The sequence below is a fragment of the Marmota marmota genome, unplaced genomic scaffold (genome assembly GCF_001458135.2).
Source record: "Marmota marmota marmota unplaced genomic scaffold, marMar, whole genome shotgun sequence".
Taxonomy (NCBI): domain Eukaryota; kingdom Metazoa; phylum Chordata; class Mammalia; order Rodentia; family Sciuridae; genus Marmota; species Marmota marmota.
The window spans coordinates 2,320,251-2,341,143 of NW_026000327.1; the positions used below are offsets into that span (position 1 = coordinate 2,320,251).

Genomic DNA, 20,893 nt, shown 5'->3' on the forward strand with positions numbered 1-20,893 from the left:
GGGGTAAAATAGCATGAGTCCCAGGCTTCAGAACAGGACATTAGGCCTTGGCTGTTGAAAATTGGTAACGCCGTTACAGAGTGGGCGAGAGGTTAATAATTGATCAGCTGAATTAATCGAGGGGACCAGAATCAATAGGCTACACAAGGAATTTCCAACGAAGGTTTACAGCCCAAAGTTTATCTGGTTCAGCGGCCCTGCCGGCGTTGTGCCACCGTGACTTACAACCGTCTTTCTGACGCCCCAACTAGGTGCTCTTTGAATCTCTAGGTTGCAAATTCTCCTCCTCCAGGGAAGGTATTTTGGTATTTTTGCCATAAATGCAGATTTACTAGACATTGCAATAGAAAATGAAGACAGAGAGACAAAAAAATTATATGTATATGTATATGCATGTATATATATTCTATATGCATGCACAAATATAAAGATATACAGTCAGATATATAGTCATATATCTTATATTATATATATATATATATATATATATATATATTATATACATATAATACAAAGGGTGCTGAACAGCAAGGGAGTAGGCATTTGTGGCTTGTATCGCTTGCATTTTGGTGCCTGAAGATCATGCAAATCCACATGCACACGGGTGTGTTTTGTCGCATGGGTTTTATAGCGTGGATATGTATCTACATCTCCACGCCGCAACATGCCTTTGTCTCCCCAAACCAAGTTAAGTCATCGATGTGCAGCCGCCTAAATTCCACTAAGTTACGGGGGAGGGGGGGATGCACCTGCTGCTGGTGACCTTCAATAAATGCAATCTTGCGTGAATACGGTGAGCCCCCGGGTAATTCCGGAAACAGCAGAGGCTCGCAATGTTTTAATTTTGTGCCTCAGTGGCGTCATGGATACTCAATGAACGAGATCCATTCTGTATTGATAGACATAGCTTTTATGGTGCTATGTGCTACTTGATAACCTGCCTCGATGTTTTCTCTACTTCTTGGCAGGAGATATAAATGACTTTATAGAATCCTGTTGTAAAGACGCTTTGCTTTCCCAAGGATGATATCCCCAAGATAAGGGAAGAGCTTTGAAAGTCATTGTTGGGTGGCACACACCTGTCATCCCAGCGGCTCGGGAGGCTGAGGCAGGAGGATCGCGAGGTCAAAGCCAGCCTCAGCCAGAGGGAGGCCGTAAGCAACTCGGTGAGACCCTGTCTCTAAATAAAATACAAAATAGGGCTGGGGACGGGGCTCAGTGGTCGAGTGCCCCTGAGTTCAATCCCTGGTACTCCCTCAAAAAAGGTCATTGGTGGTTCACACTGGGGCTCCTGCTGCCATATTGAAAGTTGCTCTCCAAGAGGGGGAGCCCAGAAATTGCCCGAGGACCCAGATTCCTGGCTTCCAGCAGACCCTGTGAGCGATCCCCAATTCCCACTCCATTAAGCTTGGGGAAGTGGCTCTTTCGGACCATAGGTGAAGAGTCTTGCCCCCAAACTATTTCAGACCCTACTCCATCTCATGGTTACAAAGAAGGTCCCAAGACTCAGACACGTGAAGTTGGGCTCCAAGGTACCTATAGCCGTTCGGGTCCCATTCACTCCAAAACTTTAAACACACACACACACACACACACACACACACAGGAGAAAGAGGAGGACAGAATCCTTCAAAGCTGGGAGGAAATGAAAGTCCTGTGAACAATCGTAGGTGCTCAGTTTATCCCTGGCATTTCTCAACACCTACCCAGCAAGAGACACGAGGTCACAAACTTACTTTACAGATAAGGAAATGCAGACCCAGCAAGATAAGGAACCTGGCCACATCTGTCTGGCTGGTCCCCCTGTATGTCAGCCCCATTAAACTCTACCCATCATGAAGGCATGCTCAGGCTTGACCAAGGACATTGATCATACCCATGTGTCTATAAGTACCATGAAAAGACAAAAGAATGAGGCAGAATATTTGTGACATACGAATAAAATAGTAATGTCCTTAATATGTAAATAGCCCATACAAGTCAATAATAATAAAAAAATCTATAATCCAATAAAAAACGCTCAATGAATATGAATAGAGAATTCTCAGAAGAAGAAATGAAATCATGCACTAAAACATACAGCACCTCAGCTCTGTGTGCAAGAGGAAAGGAAAATTTAAACGATGAAATTGTGGCTGTCACCTGACAAATAAAAGAGATTGATAATATCTAGGGTTGTGGGAGGATGGACGAATTAGCATTTATCATAGATTAGCAGTGAGTACTGTATTGTCACAGTGGGGGGGAAAGGATATCCCATTTTAGGCAAGATTGAAATATAAAATTAGAATTTTTAATATACTTTCTGATACAGCATTTTAATTTGGCTGAATTTTCATTTCCAAATAGTTCCCACAAGTTCACTCAGCTTTACAGAATAGAATATTCACTACAGCTCTGCTGGAAATAGGAATCTGCTGATGTTCCTCATGTAGGGATGCTTAAATAAATTGTAGTCTAAGAGGGAAACTCAAAACATTGAAACGAAAAGTGCTCAAATACATCTTTGAGTGAAAAAAAACAGACGACGGTAAAGCATCACGCAGAGGTGATGTTAAATGTTGTTAAAAACAGATGTCAGGTCTTAATTTTGGGGGGGGGGGTAGGTGGGTACTGGGGATTGAACTCAGGGGCACTCACCCACTGAGCCCCGTCCCCAGCCCTATTTTGCATTTTATTTAGAGACAGGGTCTCACTAAGTTGCTTAGAGCCTCACTTTGGTGGAGGCTGGCTTGGAACTAGCCATCCTCCTTTCTCAGCCTCCCGAGCGGCTGGGACCGCGGGCGTGTGCTACTGTCCCCAGAGGATCTTAACTATTTCTACGTAGTGTTGGTAATACCTCTTCAGGCAATAACACGTAACGACTCGTGTCCCGTTGCTCACTGGGTCATTCTGCAGCCGAGCAAGTAACTGGGCTTCTATACGGGGTCTCATGAGCACATTTGGCAATTGTGGAGAGAGCGTCATGCAGAGCCGGGCAGGTACTAGCAATTGCCCTACGATATGGGGCTTCCTCCCTTCCTGGACGTCTGTCTACCTCAAATTTCAAGGCTTCGCGGTGCATCTTAAGTTCACGTCAACGGTGTTCTCTGATGGGATGATGGCACGTCCCTCCTGTCTACGCCTGCTGGCATGGAAAAACCTGCTTGTGAGACAAGAGTGGTTTAAGACCAGCCCCTCTCCAAAAGCTCCGGGAAGGGACGGTCCATACCACACTTACCTACGAAATAGGGGTTTGCAATGACGGGACTGGGGGCCATATTTCAAGGAATCCACAACTAAGCCAGTGCGCGTGCAGGGGAATTAACGCCCATTAAAGTTACTGACCTAAGGACCTTTTATAAACTTGTCTTTTGCAAGCGTGATCAAGGAGAGACTGGATAAGACTGTGTAAGAAAACGACTTGGACCACACACACACCCACAGACACACACACACACACACACACTCACACACAGAGCCTTTTCATGATCCCAAAAGGGGACTTTGTGGTACACCCGAGCACCACCGTGCCAATGAAGCCGTCCAACGTGTGGCTTGAGCTGAGGTTTAATAATCGTGTCACGGATGCCTGGGGACTCAGAAGCGAACGGTGTTGGCTGCCTATTTAAAGTGCACCTCGTCGGCAGAAAGAAGGACGCGAGGGGAAGGAACGGAAAATTCCGGAAAGGTCCGCGGGACTGACCTGTTCTGTTTCTCTTTGTCGTTTAATTAGTCTTTAAAAAAATACAAGAAAAATTTCCGATCTCTTTAGGAACCATTGTTACAGGGCATATGTGATTTTTTTTTTTTAAATGTTGCTGTTTTTCATTTATCATTTGAGCATTTTTTTCCCTAGAATCCACAATATGGAAAGCTAGAAAATATACTGTGAACTGATAAAAAAATGGGTACGACCCATGCATCTTCAGGATACTCGGTTTTTTTACCATTTGTTTTGTAGGAATTCTTTCGGAATCTTGGGGACTTTGTATTTTAGATTAATGTAACACGTATTTTTGTCTTTTTTTTTTCAACTAGATTATTATTGATCCTTTCTCCTGACGTCAAGAAATTTTCAACTTCATGTGCTCACGTCTATTGATTTTCGCTTTGATTTATTCATTCTGTGGTTTTTATGCACAGAAAGACTAACTCAACCGTTAATCAGGTAAATACGCCCCGATACGTTTTCTGCGTTAGTCTCACCGACCAAACTCAACCGGCAGGAAAGGTTTCCTAGGATCCACGAGGAAGAGACGCAGAGCCCAGAGGACGGGCAGGGCCGGGGAGAAGCCCAACACACCACCAGACGCTGTTTTCATGTTTGGGGTAAGGTTCATGGTCTTCTAGACGCCAGTTCACTATAAAACTAACGTCTCTGATGAGCATCTTCACTACCACCATCATCGTCCTCACCACCTCCATCACCACCACCACCATTACCACCACCATCACCATCACCATGACCACCACCATCGGAATCAACATGACCATGACCATCATCACTACCACCATGATTGTCACCACCACCATCATCACCGTCACCACCACCACCACCACCACCACCACCACTATCATCACCACCATCACTATCATCACCACCACCACTATCATCACCACCATCACTATCATCACCACCATCACCATCACCATCAATACCACCATGACCATTATCACTACCATCATCTCCATCACCACTAGCACCACCATCATCATGAAACCATCCACACCATCACCATCACCACCATCATCATCACCACCATCATCATGACCACCAAAACCACCATGACCATCATCACTACCATCATCTCCATCAACACTAGTGCCACCATCATTATGAACAACATCCCCACCATCACCATCACCATCACCATCACCACCACCATCAAAATCACCGTGGTCATCATCACTACCACCATCATCTCCATCAACACCATTATCATCATCATCATTATCAACACCAGCACCATCATCATCGTCAGCACCATCCCCATCATCCCCACCACCATCAACAGCAGCACCGTCATCTCTATCATCACTATCACCACCACCATCATCCTCACCACCATCTTTAAGTGCACGGAAACCGTTAGCACAGTGCCAGACATGGCAGGCTTATTCCCCTGCAGCAAAAGCTTATTCAATATGTCATCTATTCTTGGCTGTCTGCCTTGAAACGTCACCTTCACATTTCCACCATATTCTCCTCTGGGCTTCCCGTTCTATCATCAGTCTACCCTGCAGCTGATGGCGTGTGGATTTATGGATCGATTTTTACCGGAATGACACAAAGCCCACGTTTAAATAAAATGAAAATTGGCAGCACATTTAAGAATTCACTCCGCATCGTGCCTACTACCGCGGAAGAGGCTCTGTGGATGAACGCGGGGTGCATGATGTGCCTATCTCCCTCGCCATGATGGTCACCATCGCGCCTGCCCTCTCCCCGCCCAGCCGTCAACCTTGCCCTGAAAGTGAGTGGATTTACTCAGTCCTAACAACCCCAGCACGGCCGGGCACGGCTGAGCTGGGGGTTCTCTGTCAAGTGGAGGCTCCCCGTGAATCTTCCATCTCCTCGAGACAAAGAACTTGCCTCCCACCCATCATCCGACAGATCCAGGGAACCAGGACCGCCCCTTGCAAGGTCTTTTGGAGTCTCTCTTCCATGGCCAGCCAAGGCACCGGCTCCCATCTGCCCTCTTTCCCTCCCACCCTCTCCATGTTGCTGAGGCTGGCCTCCAACCTGTGATCCTCCAGCCTCAGCCTCCTGAGCTGCTGGGATGACAGGCGTGTGCCTAGCAAACCTTCATCCTTTATAAATCAGTCTGTGGCTTTCATTTATAGCAACAGAAAACAGATTCAGGCACATTGCTGATACCGACACCCAAATCCTCATCTGCAAGCAAAGCCTGACGTCAGACACAGCCTGATAGGTTACGCCTTCTTGCAAATTCACCCGTTTGTCTTCAATCGGCCACGGCTTCCCCAATATCATGCACGACCCTTCTAAAATCGATACAGGCTGCATTTAATTTGTCCCTTTATTTACCCCTTTCTGATGCATCTCGAGTTGATCCTCCCTCCTTGAACTTCTCTGCCTCCCCCCCCCCCGAATTCCATCTGTCTCCACTTTTCTGTAACTTTACTCAAGACGGAAAGGTCACACACTGAATTGCAAGTTACTTATTGAGACACACAGCCCTGAGGTCCGGGCCACCTTCCGAGCTGAACAGAAGGTTGACCAAGAGAACGCGGGCTTTGTGGAGGCCTCGCGGTTTGCAAGAAGGCGAGAGAAGGTTGACGTCTCAGCTTTTATCCTAGATCTAGATGGAGACAAACTGTGGGTGATGGGGTGCTCAGTGGCCTTCGGCATTTTGGCAGGGTGTCTTATCTAAGCCCGTGGTCGGGCCGTCATCTACATAGACGGGGGAAAGACACCCAGCCTCATTGAGGACCATGCTCTTAGCAATCTCTGGACGGGGCTTTGCAAGCATCAGGCACCTGTCCTCTAGAATTTCACTTTAATTTTTGGTACTAGAGATCGAACTCAGGGGCACTTTGTCACTGAGCCCCGTCCCCAGCCCTTCTTATTTTTAAATTTAGAGACAGGGTCTCACTGAGTTGCTTAGGGCCTTGCTAAGTGGCTGAGGCTGGCTTTGAACTTGTGATCCTCCTGCCTCAGCCTCCTGAGCCGCTGGGATGACAGGCCTATGCCACCATGCCCAGCGGGATCTCACTTTTAAAAGTTACTTATGGAGCACCTAGTATGCACCTGGTGTATAAAATTCTAAAAAGCGCTTTTCCCCATGCAACCTAACCCAGGGCAATTTTGCACACATAAATGCACCTATAAACTGGGGGGGGGGTTATTTGCTGCACCCTGCACCCTAAGTTCTCATAACTATTTTATTCCAATCCTCCTAGAAGGGCCGCATTTGAAAATGGGCAACCCAGCAGCACCCCGTCCAGTGGCCAAACTCTGGATAAAATCATTCCGTATATCGGAGGGACTCAGACCGTAGCTCTGCTTTCCATAAACAGAGATTTCTTATAATTCCTGGACTCCATCCTGCGCTCTTATGAAGGAGAACGTCTGATTTACTCTGCACCCCTGCAGAGGGGTGGACGCATGGCCATGTCTGCTGTGCATGTGTGACTACGCGTCAGGGGCAGTCCAGAGGCACTGAGAGCGCCCCGTCTCCCCAGAGCATGGTCACGGATGCACCCCTTCCTTTCTTCTGTGCCGAGCCTCTGCACGTAGCACTGCCCAGCCCTCAGCAGAGCAGAGAGGATGTTGCAGTCAAAGGAAAGCAACCCTGAGACATGACCACCAACAGGGGCCAAGCCACAGATTCCAAGGCACTGACCACCTGAACCCGCGAAGCCTCCGGGAACCTCAGGACCTAGTTTGAAGGTCTCTTTTTTTTTTTTTTTTTAAATTTTTTTTCTAGCTAATGAGAAAGACTCACCACTGTCCTCTGAAACTGAGACTCTCGAAAGTCAAAAACAAATAAACCAAAAAATTTGACCTGGACCCTGAGCCGTGGTTGGGATTTCTTTTGTTCCCCAATAAGAGTCTTTCTTTAAAGGCAGACGTCCGTTTTAGCCTTGACCTACCCTGACCCGCTCGCGTTCTCTTCTTAATCACGTACAACTCGCTGAGTCTGACCCTGCCCAATTTGTCGGTCCTCCTCCACAAAGCTCCGGTACTAGCCCCAGGCTGGGAATGGACGCTGACTGAATGCAGATTCTGCTTAACGCACTGCAGCTGGGGGCACCAGGATGGTACACGCAGCAGAGGAGACGGCCCTGGAAAAACCGAGGTCTCCTTCCACCTGCTCCGTCCACCCCCCACCCCGTCCTCCATGAACACGCCGACATCACGGTCCAAATGGCCCCGAGGACGGCCCTGACCTTCTTGGTGCCCACTTGGGGGTCTTACACATTTATGCCCTCCCCCGACCCCAATGCCATGAGTTGGGACTGGAAATCCGACGTGGCCACGTCCCATGACCATGACGGCCCCGCAGGTTCCACGGCCGCAGGGGGTGGCCAGCTGCACCCATCTCCTGTGCCTGCCAGCCCGGCTGAAGGCCCTGGGGCCATGCTTGGGCCATTCCTGTCTTTCCACCCTGAGTTCTCATTGCACCACGTCCCGGAGGGTTCTTCAATCTCTGTGGGGGGCCAACGGCTTCTCGTCGCCGTGGTCCCCTCCTGCACACAACGCCCAGGCACCCGCGTGGCAGCGCGTAATCGTGATTAATGAAGGAAGGAGTCCTTTCCTTGAGACTCTGTGCTGACCGTGCCCAGCCACGACCCGGTCTTTATTATGATGTGGACAGAAGGGGCAGAGGGGGTGTGGGCTTCAGGCTCAGGAGGGGACACCGGACTGTGAACATGGAGGATGCATCAGGAATTCTGTCACCTGAGGCTGTGCACCTCACCTTTTGCAAGTCCTCCCCTGCCTTACCCGAGGAACCCGAGTAATGAGAACGTGACATGGGGCCCCAGCAGCCCAAAGGGAAGGACATGTGTGCAGAATCCAGGGCCAGGCGCAGGGCAGGCTGTCCCCAGTCACTGTGACTCCACACACAGCTGTGGAGCACCCCTGGAATGTGCACAGAGGTACCACCACCCGGGAGGCTGGTCTCCCCTGTAGGCCCCTTTCCAAACCCCTGGGCTCTATCCGTGTGGCCAGCCTTTCTCCGGATACGACAACCACACACGCAGCTAAGAACACAGCAACCAAGTCCAGGTCCCAGGGAGGAACTGACCCCAGGGACAATGACATAATGAGACTTCTTGGTTATACACGCGCCTTCCAGGTCCGCGAGACCCGGGGGGGGGGGGAGAAGGTCGCCGCTGTAGCGCCCTCACATTTTTTGCAATAAAACCTGATGGACTTTCACCCTCCAGGTAAACGGATGGAACTGGAAACTAACTGACATGCAAAGTGACCTAAACCAGTCCCCAAAACATCAAAGGCTGACACTGTGTTCTCTGATCTGCGGATGCTAATTCCCAATAAGGGGGAGGGTCTAGGGAAGAACTGAGGTGCTTCGGATCAGGCAGAGGGGAGTGAAGGGATGGGAGGGTGTGGGGCAGGGAGGACAGTGGAATGAATGGGACATTATGACCCTGTGTGCATGTGTGACCACAGGACCAGGGTGATGCTACACCACGTCCAACCAGAAGGAGGAGAAGTGACACTCCATCTATGTAGGACGTGTCCAAGTGCAGTCCACTGTCCTGTGTCCCTAATTAGAACAAATAAAAAAAAGACGATTGTCTAAACCTTCCTTTTTAGCATGTTTCAATAAGACACATAGGTAGGATGATTTAAAAAACAACACAAATCCCCGCGAGCCGCTCCCCTGGGTCCTCGGTAGCTCACCGATCCTGCGTCAGCTTTCCTCTGCCCAGAAAAAAATATTTCTTTTTAAGAAACCGCCTTCCCCGTGCTTTATGGCAGAACATCTCAGAATCTGCAGGAGTCTCGTGAGTGAGGAAGAAAGGCCCTTCTGACAAACCTAAACGTGCTCTCAAAACACCCAGATGAACGGGACACACAGAGAAATTTATCTTTTGTTCAAACAAGAGAAAACCCAATTACCTCTTCCATCAGAGCCTGCAACAGATCTCAGAGGGAAAAACACTCTCCAAATCATCCAGAGAAGAAGAAGAAAAAAAAAAATGAAACCTAGTAGTAGAGCAACCCTGTGAGTAAGACAAAAGCTCCACGGAGATAATGTCCTCATTTCCTATTTTTTTTTTTTTCCCAACTTACCATTGGTGCCACTCCTGTTCTTTTGCGGAGTCATCCTGTTCTTTATGCACAACCATCTTTTCCCAGCTGAGCATGTATCATTGCTGCTCGCCCCTGTTCTTTTGCTGAATCATCTGTTCTCTCGGCTGGAGGAGGAAGCTACCACCTGCCTACTCCGAATTCTTCAGAGTGGACAAACAAAAGACCCAGAAGATTTTAGACATCGCCCAGGTTCATCATGGGAGGCAGGAAAAATAGAGGACACTGGAGCGTGGGTGTGGTTGCCAGAGACGACTGGGATGCAAGACAGAATCCCGCGCCCTGTGATCGCGTATTCCTCTGCAAAATCCACATACCGTGGCCTTCCCTAATCCCCATGGAACAAATCAAGATTGCTCAGGTGAGCAAGATGACGACGGTACAGTCAGGATCCTTTATGGGCCTGGAGGACATACATTATTTTGGGTACTGGGTGTTGAGCCCAGGGGTGCTTACCCACGGAGCCACATCCCCGGCCCTTTTCATGTTTTATTTAGAGGCAGAGCCTCACTGAATTTTTCAGGGCCTCGTTAAGTGGCTGAGGCTGGCTTTGAACTCCCGATCCTCCTGCCTCGGCCTCCCGAGCTGCTGGGATTCCAGGTGTGCGCCACTGAACCCAGTTTGAGGCATGCATTTTTGATCTAAGTCTGAACGAGACAGTCTTCCTGGCTTCTTTTTTGAAAAGAGATACAAATGCCTGGTCACCCATGGCGTCCGGGTGACGGAGAAATTGACAAAGGAGAAGAGGGAGGCGGCCGCGGAGGCGCACGTACCCACGCTCCAGTCCATCTCCTCCACGCTGTCCCCGTAAGGGCCGTGCCGACTCTTTCTGGCGAACTCTCTGGAGGAGAAGTGGGCCGTGTGCACATGGATGAACGACAGGAAGAGCAGGAATGGAGTCTCGGCGTGCCTGAGAGAGAGAGAGAGAGAGAGAGAGAGAGAGAGAGAGAGAGAGAGAGNGGAAGGAGCGTCCTTTGGGAAGGCCTACGACCTTGAGCACTGGACACCCGTCTGTGAGCAGGTGGGAGGGAGACCCTCGATAACGGCTGAACTGATTTTTGATTAACTGAGCCACTTCAGTGAACAACGGTGGGGGAAATTTACGGCGGCTGTCTTGCTCCCTGGGCGGGAAAGATAGAGCTTGGGGCGGCTCCACGCCTGCCCTCCTTTTGTTAAGAATGCAGAAGGCGGCTCAGCAGCTTCCCGGCGGCGTCATCGGGGGGACCATTTCCATCTCAGAATGGGAAGATTTACGTCCTGGGGGAGGCAGGACTTGAGAGTCTGGGCAGGAGGAAGGCTGACGCATGGAGGACTTCTTGGTTTTGTTGTGATTTCCCTCTGACACTAAGGATGCTTCTTGCAGATTCGAGGACATCCCCCATCATTCTGATTAGGACCAGCTTAGCATTCAGGGACGCCATTTGGAAACGCACAAACGTCCACAGTGTCATTGCCTGATGTGGGCCCTTCCATCGGAGGACAGGCCAGTCTCTGCAGGGTCCCCGGGAAGCAGCCCACTGTGACCCTCCACGGCAACAAGAAGGATGACATCGTTGAGACCTGAGCCCTGTTCTGGTTTGCATCAGCAGGGTCCCCCCAAATCTCGGCTCTGCAGCACTGTTCAGAGGTGGTACAATTGGATCACCGGGGCTATGACGTCATCAGTGGATTAATCCACTTGGTGGATTAATAACATGAATGGACTACTACTGGGCCGTGGGGCATGCCGGAGGTAGGGGAGGCCTTGGGGACTATGTGTGTCCCTGGCTCCCTCTTGCCTCTCTCTCTGTCTCTCTGCTCCCTGGTGCCCTGTCCTCAGCTGCTCTCCTCCTCCAGGCCCTGCCGCCATTTTGTTCTGCTCCCCTTGGACCTAGAGCCGTGAAACCAGCCAACAATGGATCAAATTCTCTGAAACAGTGAGGCAAGGAATATCTTTCCTCCTGTAAGTTGTTCTTCCAGGCATTTTGGTGGCATGACGTGTGGACATAGAGGTGCTGCAGGTACGGTGTGATCAGGGAGAGATGAAGTTTGGGTTGATTTATTTTACTCTTCCTTTTCTATATGGCAATTAACATGAACTTGGACATCGCGGAAAAAGCATTCACTTTGAAATACTCATCTTGCAGGCCATCTTCACTTTGGAGAGGGTAATATATATATTAAATATGTGTGTGTGTTTATCTCTACTCACATCTTGACGTATTTATATGCATATTTATTTACATGTCTACCTGTCGATCTATCCATGCTCACACCCACTGTACGCACGTGCGTGCACACACACACTCTCACACACCTTAGTACCCAGTGAAGACAGCACCTTGAGTTACCCACTGCGTCTGGCCACACCCTCCCAGCACCCACCCAGCTCCGGGGGGCACCATCTTGCCCCTCTTATGCTCCAGAACGTATTTCCCAGAAATAAACCGCTGACCATCGATATTGAGATCAGACAGAACATTCCTTGAGTGGATCCCGACCTTTCCTTTCATCTGGGGACATGAACGACTTTGCAAAAGTGTCCCTTCGTTAGCAGGGCAGCTAAACTGACTTCCTTTGAATGGGCGACAACACCTTCAAGCCTCGCCCGCTGACCGGTGGCCCTTGCTGCCATGACCCCGAGCAAAGGTTACCGGGCCGAGGTCGGGGGCTTGGCAACAGGGTTGGCTGAAAGGGACAAATGAGCCTCGGGGCTTCTTGACGTGGACTCGCCTCTTGTTGACATTGAGCTGACCTCTGAGAAGAGCGCTGGCCGTGCCTTCGCGGCCTCCAGCTTCACCTCTCTCTGCAAAATGATCGGCGGGTCCCTTCTTGCCAACGGGGAAGGAGCGTCCTTTGGGAAGGCCTACGACCTTGAGCACTGGACACCCGTCTGTGAGCAGGTGGGAGGGAGACCCTCGATAACGGCTGAACTGATTTTTGATTAACTGAGCCACTTCAGTGAACAACGGTGGGGGAAATTTACGGCGGCTGTCTTGCTCCCTGGGCGGGAAAGATAGAGCTTGGGGCGGCTCCACGCCTGCCCTCCTTTTGTTAAGAATGCAGAAGGCGGCTCAGCAGCTTCCCGGCGGCGTCATCGGGGGGACCATTTCCATCTCAGAATGGGAAGATTTACGTCCTGGGGGAGGCAGGACTTGAGAGTCTGGGCAGGAGGAAGGCTGACGCATGGAGGACTTCTTGGTTTTGTTGTGATTTCCCTCTGACACTAAGGATGCTTCTTGCAGATTCGAGGACATCCCTCATCTGAAGGCTGTGCCTTTGTCTTTCCACCCGCTGTTCCAACCCGCGACAGTGCACAGCACCAAGCCAATGCACACAGGGTCACCTGGGGTTCCTTCTGCACACCCCGCGGCTGGTGACCACAGTCGGGTAGGAACCAGGAAACCGAGGGCACCAAAGGCCACTCTCTGGAGTCACGTGGCCACTCCTGCAAAGGGTAGCGGTTCGCGCTTATGCCACGGTAAGTGAGGAATTCCATGCACCTCCATGATCCAATATGGCGCACGGAGACCATCCTTCCATAAGTGTCCACTGGAGGCCTGCTGTATCCGGGGGCTCTGCACCCACAGATTCAACCAACCTCGGGCCAGATGCATGCACTCGGGGAGAAGAAGAAGAGTCTCTGTGCGGAGCATGTACAGATCTTGCTCTTTGTCATTAATCCCTCAATAACACTAACAAGTGTGCGTTGGCGTGGCCCTAGGTGTTATAAGCCATGGGGAGACGGTTGAGATACATAAGAAGACGAGCGTCGCTTACACACCAGCACCAGGCCATTTGAGGTCAGGCACCTGAGCGTCCGTGGACTTTGGATCTGGGACAGATCCTGCAACGAACCCCCCCACTGGACCCTAAGGGGACACTGTCTTCAGTTCAGCTGGGGATGGGGCTCAGGGATTGAGTGTCCCTGAGTTCAATCCCTAGTAACAAAAAAATTAAAAAAATAGGCGAGAAGGAGGAACTTCTCTCCTTCTAGGGGAATACTCTAGGGGGATGCAGACGGGAAGCAGATCTGTTAAAAACGTCATTTGCAAGTTTGGGATTTGCTAAAGGACCCATTTAGGAAGCACCAGAATTAGCCTTGATTGAGCTCAACTGAGAAGAATCAGCATCTACCTGACTTTGAATAACGGCCTCTCAAAGCCAGCCCTGTTCTTGGGGGCTCATCCTTCACGGTGAGCATGCATGTATTTTTTTTTAGGAATGGGTCAGAGTAATTTCTGAAATGTTCATGATTATCCTCAGCAAGAAGGCCCCCCTTTCAGGTGAATTTAGAGGGCAAAGCTGGCTTTTCACAAAGCAGAGTAACCGAGGTTTGTCTCCCTTTCGGGCGACAGGACTTAAAACGTGATTCTTGTTCCACCCACACACATGATGACACCTTTTAGAAATTCAATCTTGACTTGAACTAAAGAAGACACTGCTTTGTGAATACAATCATCAAGTTAAGCCAGGTGCGGTGGCACACGCCTGATATCCCAGCTATTCGGGAGGCTCAGGCCGGAGGATCACAAGTTGGAGGCCAGCCTCAGCAACTTAGCAAGACCTTGTCTCAAAATAAAAAAAAATTTAAAAATGGCAGGGGGTGTAGGTCATAGTAGAGTGCCTCTGGGTTCAATCCCCAGCATCGAAAAAACAACGACAAAGATCTACCTAAATTCACCCATTATCACTCCTTTCTCATTGTGTGGTCATAAAGGCTACGGGTGCCTAGGTGGTTTCTCAGGGACGCCGCGGGGTTTGCTCCATCTCAAACCAGATGCAATCATCAGCTCTTCAGCTGGACCTGCGCTGGGGTCCAATAGCTGCTTTTTGGGACATCAGGGGACTGAAAGCTACACTCCACCAATCTTAAAAAAAAAAAAAAAATCCGGATTCCCAAATGCTAATGGTCAAAGCAGGTCAGATAAGGGCTATTTAATTGTGCCGGTTTCCGTGTGCGGGTTGACATTTCCCTTGGTCATGCAGGAGTCTCTGGCTCTTCTAAAGGTTATCCTGTGGCAGGGTGATGGTGAATTTAGCAAGATGATTTTGCTTTCCCTTTTGCAGTCCTGGAGGTTGGACCCAGGGTGCTACCTGTACCATGTGTTGAGCATGCCGTCCGTGAACAACCATGAAGTCTGATCACGCACCCCCGGATACTCCATTCCCTTATCTCCCACACTTTTTCCCAAACCTGTTTCTTCACCCCATAAATATTCCTAACACCTGTCCCTCGGGGAGGCCGACTTGGAACTCGGTGTCCCATCTCATCACTTGGCTGCCTTACGAACAGATCTTTTGCCGGGCTCCGTGGCGCACGCCCGTCATCCCAGCTGATGGGGAGGCTGAGGCAGGAGGATCATGAATTCAAAGCCAGCCTCAGCCAAAGGGAGGCCCTAAGCAACTCAGGGAGACCCTGTCTCTGAATAAAACACAAAACAGGGCTGGGGACGGGGCTCCATGATTGAGTGCCCCTGAGTTCAATCCCTGGTCACACACACACACACAAAAAATTAGATCATTTCTCTTTTGCAAGATAGACCCTCATAGTGATGGGTAGACTGAGAAAAGGGCACAGAGGTCTAGTTGGTGACACAGTTACAAGACACAGCTACCTTCTCTTCCCTTGGTTACTCAGGCATTGGGTGCAGACCCTGGTGCTTGGAGCCAAGGCCCTGGGCCCCGTGCAACGCCTCAGCTCCCTGCCGGTTAACGCTGACTGTGCCTGTCAGTAAACCTGCCCGAGAGAGAGCAGAGGACATGGGTGTGCAGGACACACACAAGGACAATGTGAACGTCCTCGGTGCCTCATGGCACACCTGGCAGCCACCACCCAGGGGCTGGTCCCTGCACGTCTGGTCATGCACCTGAGTGGGATTCGCGGCGCACGGCACCGAGACCAGAGCTTTGAGACAGGACTCCGGACGCACGAGGAGGGCTGGGTCCCTTCTCTAACCCTGCGGCTCCCTCCTCTCTGCAGCGGTGACGTGGACCTCCTGCTAACTAGAGGGCACGGAGGAGGAGCCGGCTCCGGGGTCACCCCTCATCTAATTGTGCAGCCCTCTGAGAACAGAAGCACCCTCCACCCCAATTCATCCCTCAGGGAGAAAAGGAGGGGAGAGGACAGCTCCCTAGGCCAAACCATCACTTTCCTGCCTCGGAAATAGGTGCCTTGGATCCCGGGGCACGTTCCGGCTTTGACGCGGCCGACCTCATTTACGGGCATGTCACAGCCGTGAAGCGTCTTGGCCCCGAGGGCTGTCACTCCCGCTCCCCGATCTGCAGCTCGCCGTGCACAGAAATCCCGCCAGCAACACGGCATGCACGGTGACGTTTATAAATAAGAGCTTCTTACGACATCTCTGATGTATGATGCGCTGGGAGCCAGGCACACACACACACACACACACACACACACACAAGTTTTTAAAACTTTGAACACATCTAAATAAGATTTCTTTTTTTTTTTCTTGGTACCGGGGACTGAACTCAGGGGCGCTCGGCCACTGAGCCCCGTCCCCAGCCCTCTTTGGCATTTTATTTAGAGACAGGGTCTCCCTGAGTTGCTTAGGGCCTCCCTTTGGCGGAGGCTGGCTTGGAACTCGCCATCCTCCTGCCTCAGCCTCCCGAGCTGCTGGGATGACAGGCGTGTGGCACTGTGCTGGGCTTCAGTTGGGCAATTTTGAATTCAAAGGCACCTGTGTCTCACATCTTTGGGGAAAAAGATGCCGTGTGAACACTTGCTGTGACGCTTTGGCACTATCTGGAGGTAAATCTCTCGGGACTCTTGCTTGACATCTCTGTCGAATCAGGTAACTGGTAAAACACAAGAGGGCCATTTCATCCAAGTGTGATTTCCACCTCGTTGCTTTCAGTCTTTGCATGTTCAGACCATGCAAGTCGGAAGCATCTTTTTGTCAACAACATCACGGCCTAAAAATGCTAGTTTTTTCCCTAATACCAGCCGTGTGAATAAGAGTCATGTACACGAGAACCATTTATTTCCAAGAGACAGAGAAAAAAAATCCCTTTCATTATAACTCAGTAACCGTAACCTCCAAGCCCGGTGTTGTTGAAACTTCTAAAACCTCTGGTTCTGGGAGAAAATTGCAGAAAATCTCAATAGAATCCCAATAATCGGGTCAGGCTTCAGAATCGTTATGATAATTGAAAACATTTTTGATTCTCTTCCAAACTCTTGCACTGAGAGACCACGACAATGTCTTGCTATGATGCCCCAGATTCACACGATCAAGTGATTAAGTCACTTCTGTAAAGACAACTTGGTCTCATAAAGGATTGGCCACAGAATCCAAGGGCCACTTAGGGACCGTCCTTGCACGAGAGATGGATATTTCTGAGACATTGCTGGGAAATGCAGACTCATAGAAAGATGCCCAGCTATTTGCAGCCGACCAATCCCTTCCGGGAGTGATGTCCCCCTTGAAATAATGACCTCCTGGTAGGCCCCGCCTCTTAAAGGGCCAACCACCTCTACTCTGCCAGACCAAGGACTGAGCCTCCACCGGCTGGATCTCCAGAGCCCACGAACCCGGCTCAGACCACAGAAGACCACCAAGTCATGAGCACGTCTCTCTCAGAGCTGCGTTAAAGGATGCAGCCACATCCATGTTTATAGCAGCTCAATTCACAACAGCTAAGCTGTGGAGCCAACCTAGGTGCCCTTCAACAGGTGAATGGACAAAGAAAATGTGGGGGCTGGGGATGTGGCTCAAGCGGTAGCGTGCTCGCCTGGCATGCGTGCAGCCCGGGTTCGATCCTCTGCACCACATACAAACAAAGATGTTGTGTCCGCCGAAAACTAAAAAATAAAATATTAAAATTCTCTCTCTCTCTCTCTCTGTTTTTAAAAAAAGAAAAGAAAAAAAAAAGAAAATGTGGTACATATACACAATGGAATATTACTCAGCCTTGAAGAAGAATGAAATCATGGCATTTGCTGGTGAATGGATGGGGCTGGAGACTATCATGCTATGTCAAATAAGCCAATCTCCCCCCAAAACAAAAGCCAACTGTTTTCTCTGATATGTGGATATTAATTCACAATGGGGGCTGCACTAGGGAAGAATCAAGATATTCTGGATAAGCAGAGGGGAGCGAAAGTGAGGGAAGGGGTATGGGGTAGGAAGGACAGTAGATGAATCCAACATTATTATCTTATGTGCATATATACGACTCCATGACCAGTGTGAGTCTACACCATGTACAACCAGAAGAAGGAGAAGTCATGCTCCATTATATGGGATGTATCAAAGTTCACTGTACTGTCTTATATAATTAGAAGAAATTTAGAAGAATTTTTTAAAAGTGTGTTTCACAATTAAGTCCCAAATATCCAAGACCACGGACCAAATGGGATCCCCCAGGCCCCAAAGCATTGCACACGTCACGCAGATAATTCATGGAGATTCTTGGTTCGAAGATCAGCCTAAGATATTCTGGACCTTTCCATCTGTTTAGACCCCAAGGTCATCGCCTGTCATTGTGCACATCTCAGTGGACCCCGAGGTGACTCCCGGGGCCTTTGGTCACCTGCTCGAGGGGGTCCTCCAGAGGGGAAGTCCCCTCAAGGCACAGCCTGTGGGTCCTGCGTCCCCCTGCAGAGACCCGGCCAGAGGAACCCACTGGGCGTGGACGGGACATGGGTCTAGAGAACCTTCCTCCCTTCTTGGATCAAGCCAAGGGCTTCCTCTCCCCGGGGATCCCCAGGCGCACAGGGGACACCCACCGTCGTATGAAGCTGGTGGCCTCGGCCGTGAGCCTCTGGGTGAGGTTGTCGAAGGACAGCGGCTGCTGCGTGACGTCGTAGTTCCTCATCAGGAAGCAGTTGAGCGGCCTGAAGAAGTTCAGGAAGCAGACGAGCAGGAGGAGCAGGAGGGCCACCAGGAGCAGGAGGCCGAGGAAGACGCCCGGGGGCACCCGCAGCAACCCCAGGCAGCGCAGCGCCCCCAGGGTCAGCACGGCCAGCCCGATGACCTGCAGCGGGACGAACACCAGCCAGCGGTGGGCCGAGGCGAAGACCGTGCCCTCCCCCGGCTGGCAGTCCCTGAGGTTGGTCGTGGGGATCCCAAAGAACTCGTCGAAGCCGTGACGCAAGGGGTGGTGGCAGAAGTCGCTCTTGTTGTGACAGTTCATGCCGAGGTGCCACTTCCCTGAGAAACCGCCTAGGCACCCGTAGCCTTTATGACCACACAATGAGAAAGGAGTGATAATGGGTGAATTTAGGTAGATCTTTGTCGTTGTTTTTTCGATGCTGGGGATNCGGGGACAACTTGAGTCCCGGGCGTGTCGGATCCACGCACCCCCCCACCCCCCAGAGGAGAAGGGACCTGGAGATTCAAACCAGCAAACTACCCACAAGCACAGAAACCAAAGAGCAGCCACAGAACCTTCCGGGGTCCTCCCCAGACCTGGGGGCAAACCGTGCCATAAGAACAAATCTGAGGACCCAAACTCGAGTTCTTTGGGTATTAAATGGGGAAATGAACCCTGACTCTAAAGCGACCCCCAGGGGCACGAGGAAGTCACACCCAGTGGCTCAGCAATCATTTCAAAACGTTTTTATAAAGTATTAATCGTGTCACCAAATGAGGTGGGGGGCAGGGAGAAAGATAATAGGGATTTTTTTTTTTTTTTCTGGTACCAGGGGCACTTAACCACTGAGCCCCATCCCCAGCCTTTTTTATATTTTATTTAGAGACAGAGTCGTGCTGAGCGGCTTAGGGCCTCGCTAAGTGGCTGAGGCTGGCTTTGAACTTGCGATCCTCCTGCCTCAGCCTCCTGAGCCGCTGGGATCACAGGTGTGCCCTACCGCGCCTGGCTACACCATCTGGGATTCATCAGGTGAGCAGCTTAAAACCAATCAGTAAGCACAAGGGGACATCACTCAGGTGGATGGGACCGTCTCCCAGAACTGAAAATATGATAGGACGGTGCGTACGTGTAGGTTTGTAAGCATCCTCTGTGCATGTCCAGCTGTTTGTCTATCATCTGCCATGACTCTCTCCGCCGCCATATTATCCATCATCTACCTACTGATCACTGGCTCATTCATGTTTCATCCCTCTATCCATTCTTCCTTCCGTCTGCCCGCCCATCCATTTATCATTATCTACCCACCCGCCCGTCTACTTCTCCCATTCACTCTATCCGTATCATCCGTCTATCCACTCTGTCCACCCACTGTAGGTGTGCATTACCTTTCTGTACGTCCATCCATCCGCACATTTTCTATCTCCTCTTCCATCCACTCTATCTATTTTCTAACTACTCAATCCTATCTAACCCATCCCTATCTATCTATCTTTCTATCAATCATCTATGCACTATTGTATCTGTCCGTCCAACCACCCACCCATCCACTCATCCATCCACCCACCCATCCACCCATCCATCCATCCATCCATCCACCCATCCACTCACCCATCCATCCACTCACCCACCCATCCATCTACCCATCCACCTATCCATCCATCCATCCATCCGTCCATCTGTCCATCCATCCATCCATCCATCCATCCATCCATCCATCCACCCACCCATTCATCCATCCATCCATCCTGTCTACTCTACCCTATCTATCTAATCCATCCATCTCATCTATCTGTCTATCTTTTATCCATGCACTATTTATATGTATGTGTCTGTTTGTCCATCCATCCATCCATCCTCTATCTATTCTATGCATCCACCATACCTGTTTATCTTTCCATCCTCCCAGCAATTCTCTATCTCTCTATCGATCCACTCTATCTATCCATCCATCTACAACGTATCCCCTCTGTCCATCCACTAGATATATGTGTCTATCCGTTGTTCATTCTATATTTCTCTATCCACTTTACCCATGTACTCTGTCCATCCATCCCTTTATTCATCAATCCATTTTCTACCTGCTCTATGCACACTATATCTATCCATCCATCCATTCTCTATCTACTCTGTGTGTCCACCATATCTATCCATCCATCCATCTATGCATCTATTATCCATCTATCCATCTATCATCCATCCATCTATCCATCCATCCATCCATCCACCCATCCATCCATCCATCCATCTATTCCATCCATCCATCCATCCACCCATCCACCCATCCATCCA

At 50.2% G+C, this 20,893-nt stretch overlaps 1 protein-coding gene across 7 annotated transcripts in view; it reads right to left on the reverse strand.

The window, feature by feature from the left end:
- Window positions 1–20,893, reverse strand: part of Sts (steroid sulfatase) — a 183,742-nt gene that overhangs the window by 109,075 nt on the left and 53,774 nt on the right. For all 7 annotated transcript variants that reach the window (XM_048797393.1, XM_048797389.1, XM_015505243.2 and 4 more), the window contains 2 exons: window positions 18,519–18,942; window positions 10,561–10,697 (listed from right to left, as the gene is read on the reverse strand). In XM_048797393.1, coding sequence (XP_048653350.1) covers window positions 10,561–10,697; window positions 18,519–18,942 — 561 coding nt within the window. The remainder of the gene's footprint in view (window positions 1–10,560; window positions 10,698–18,518; window positions 18,943–20,893) is intronic.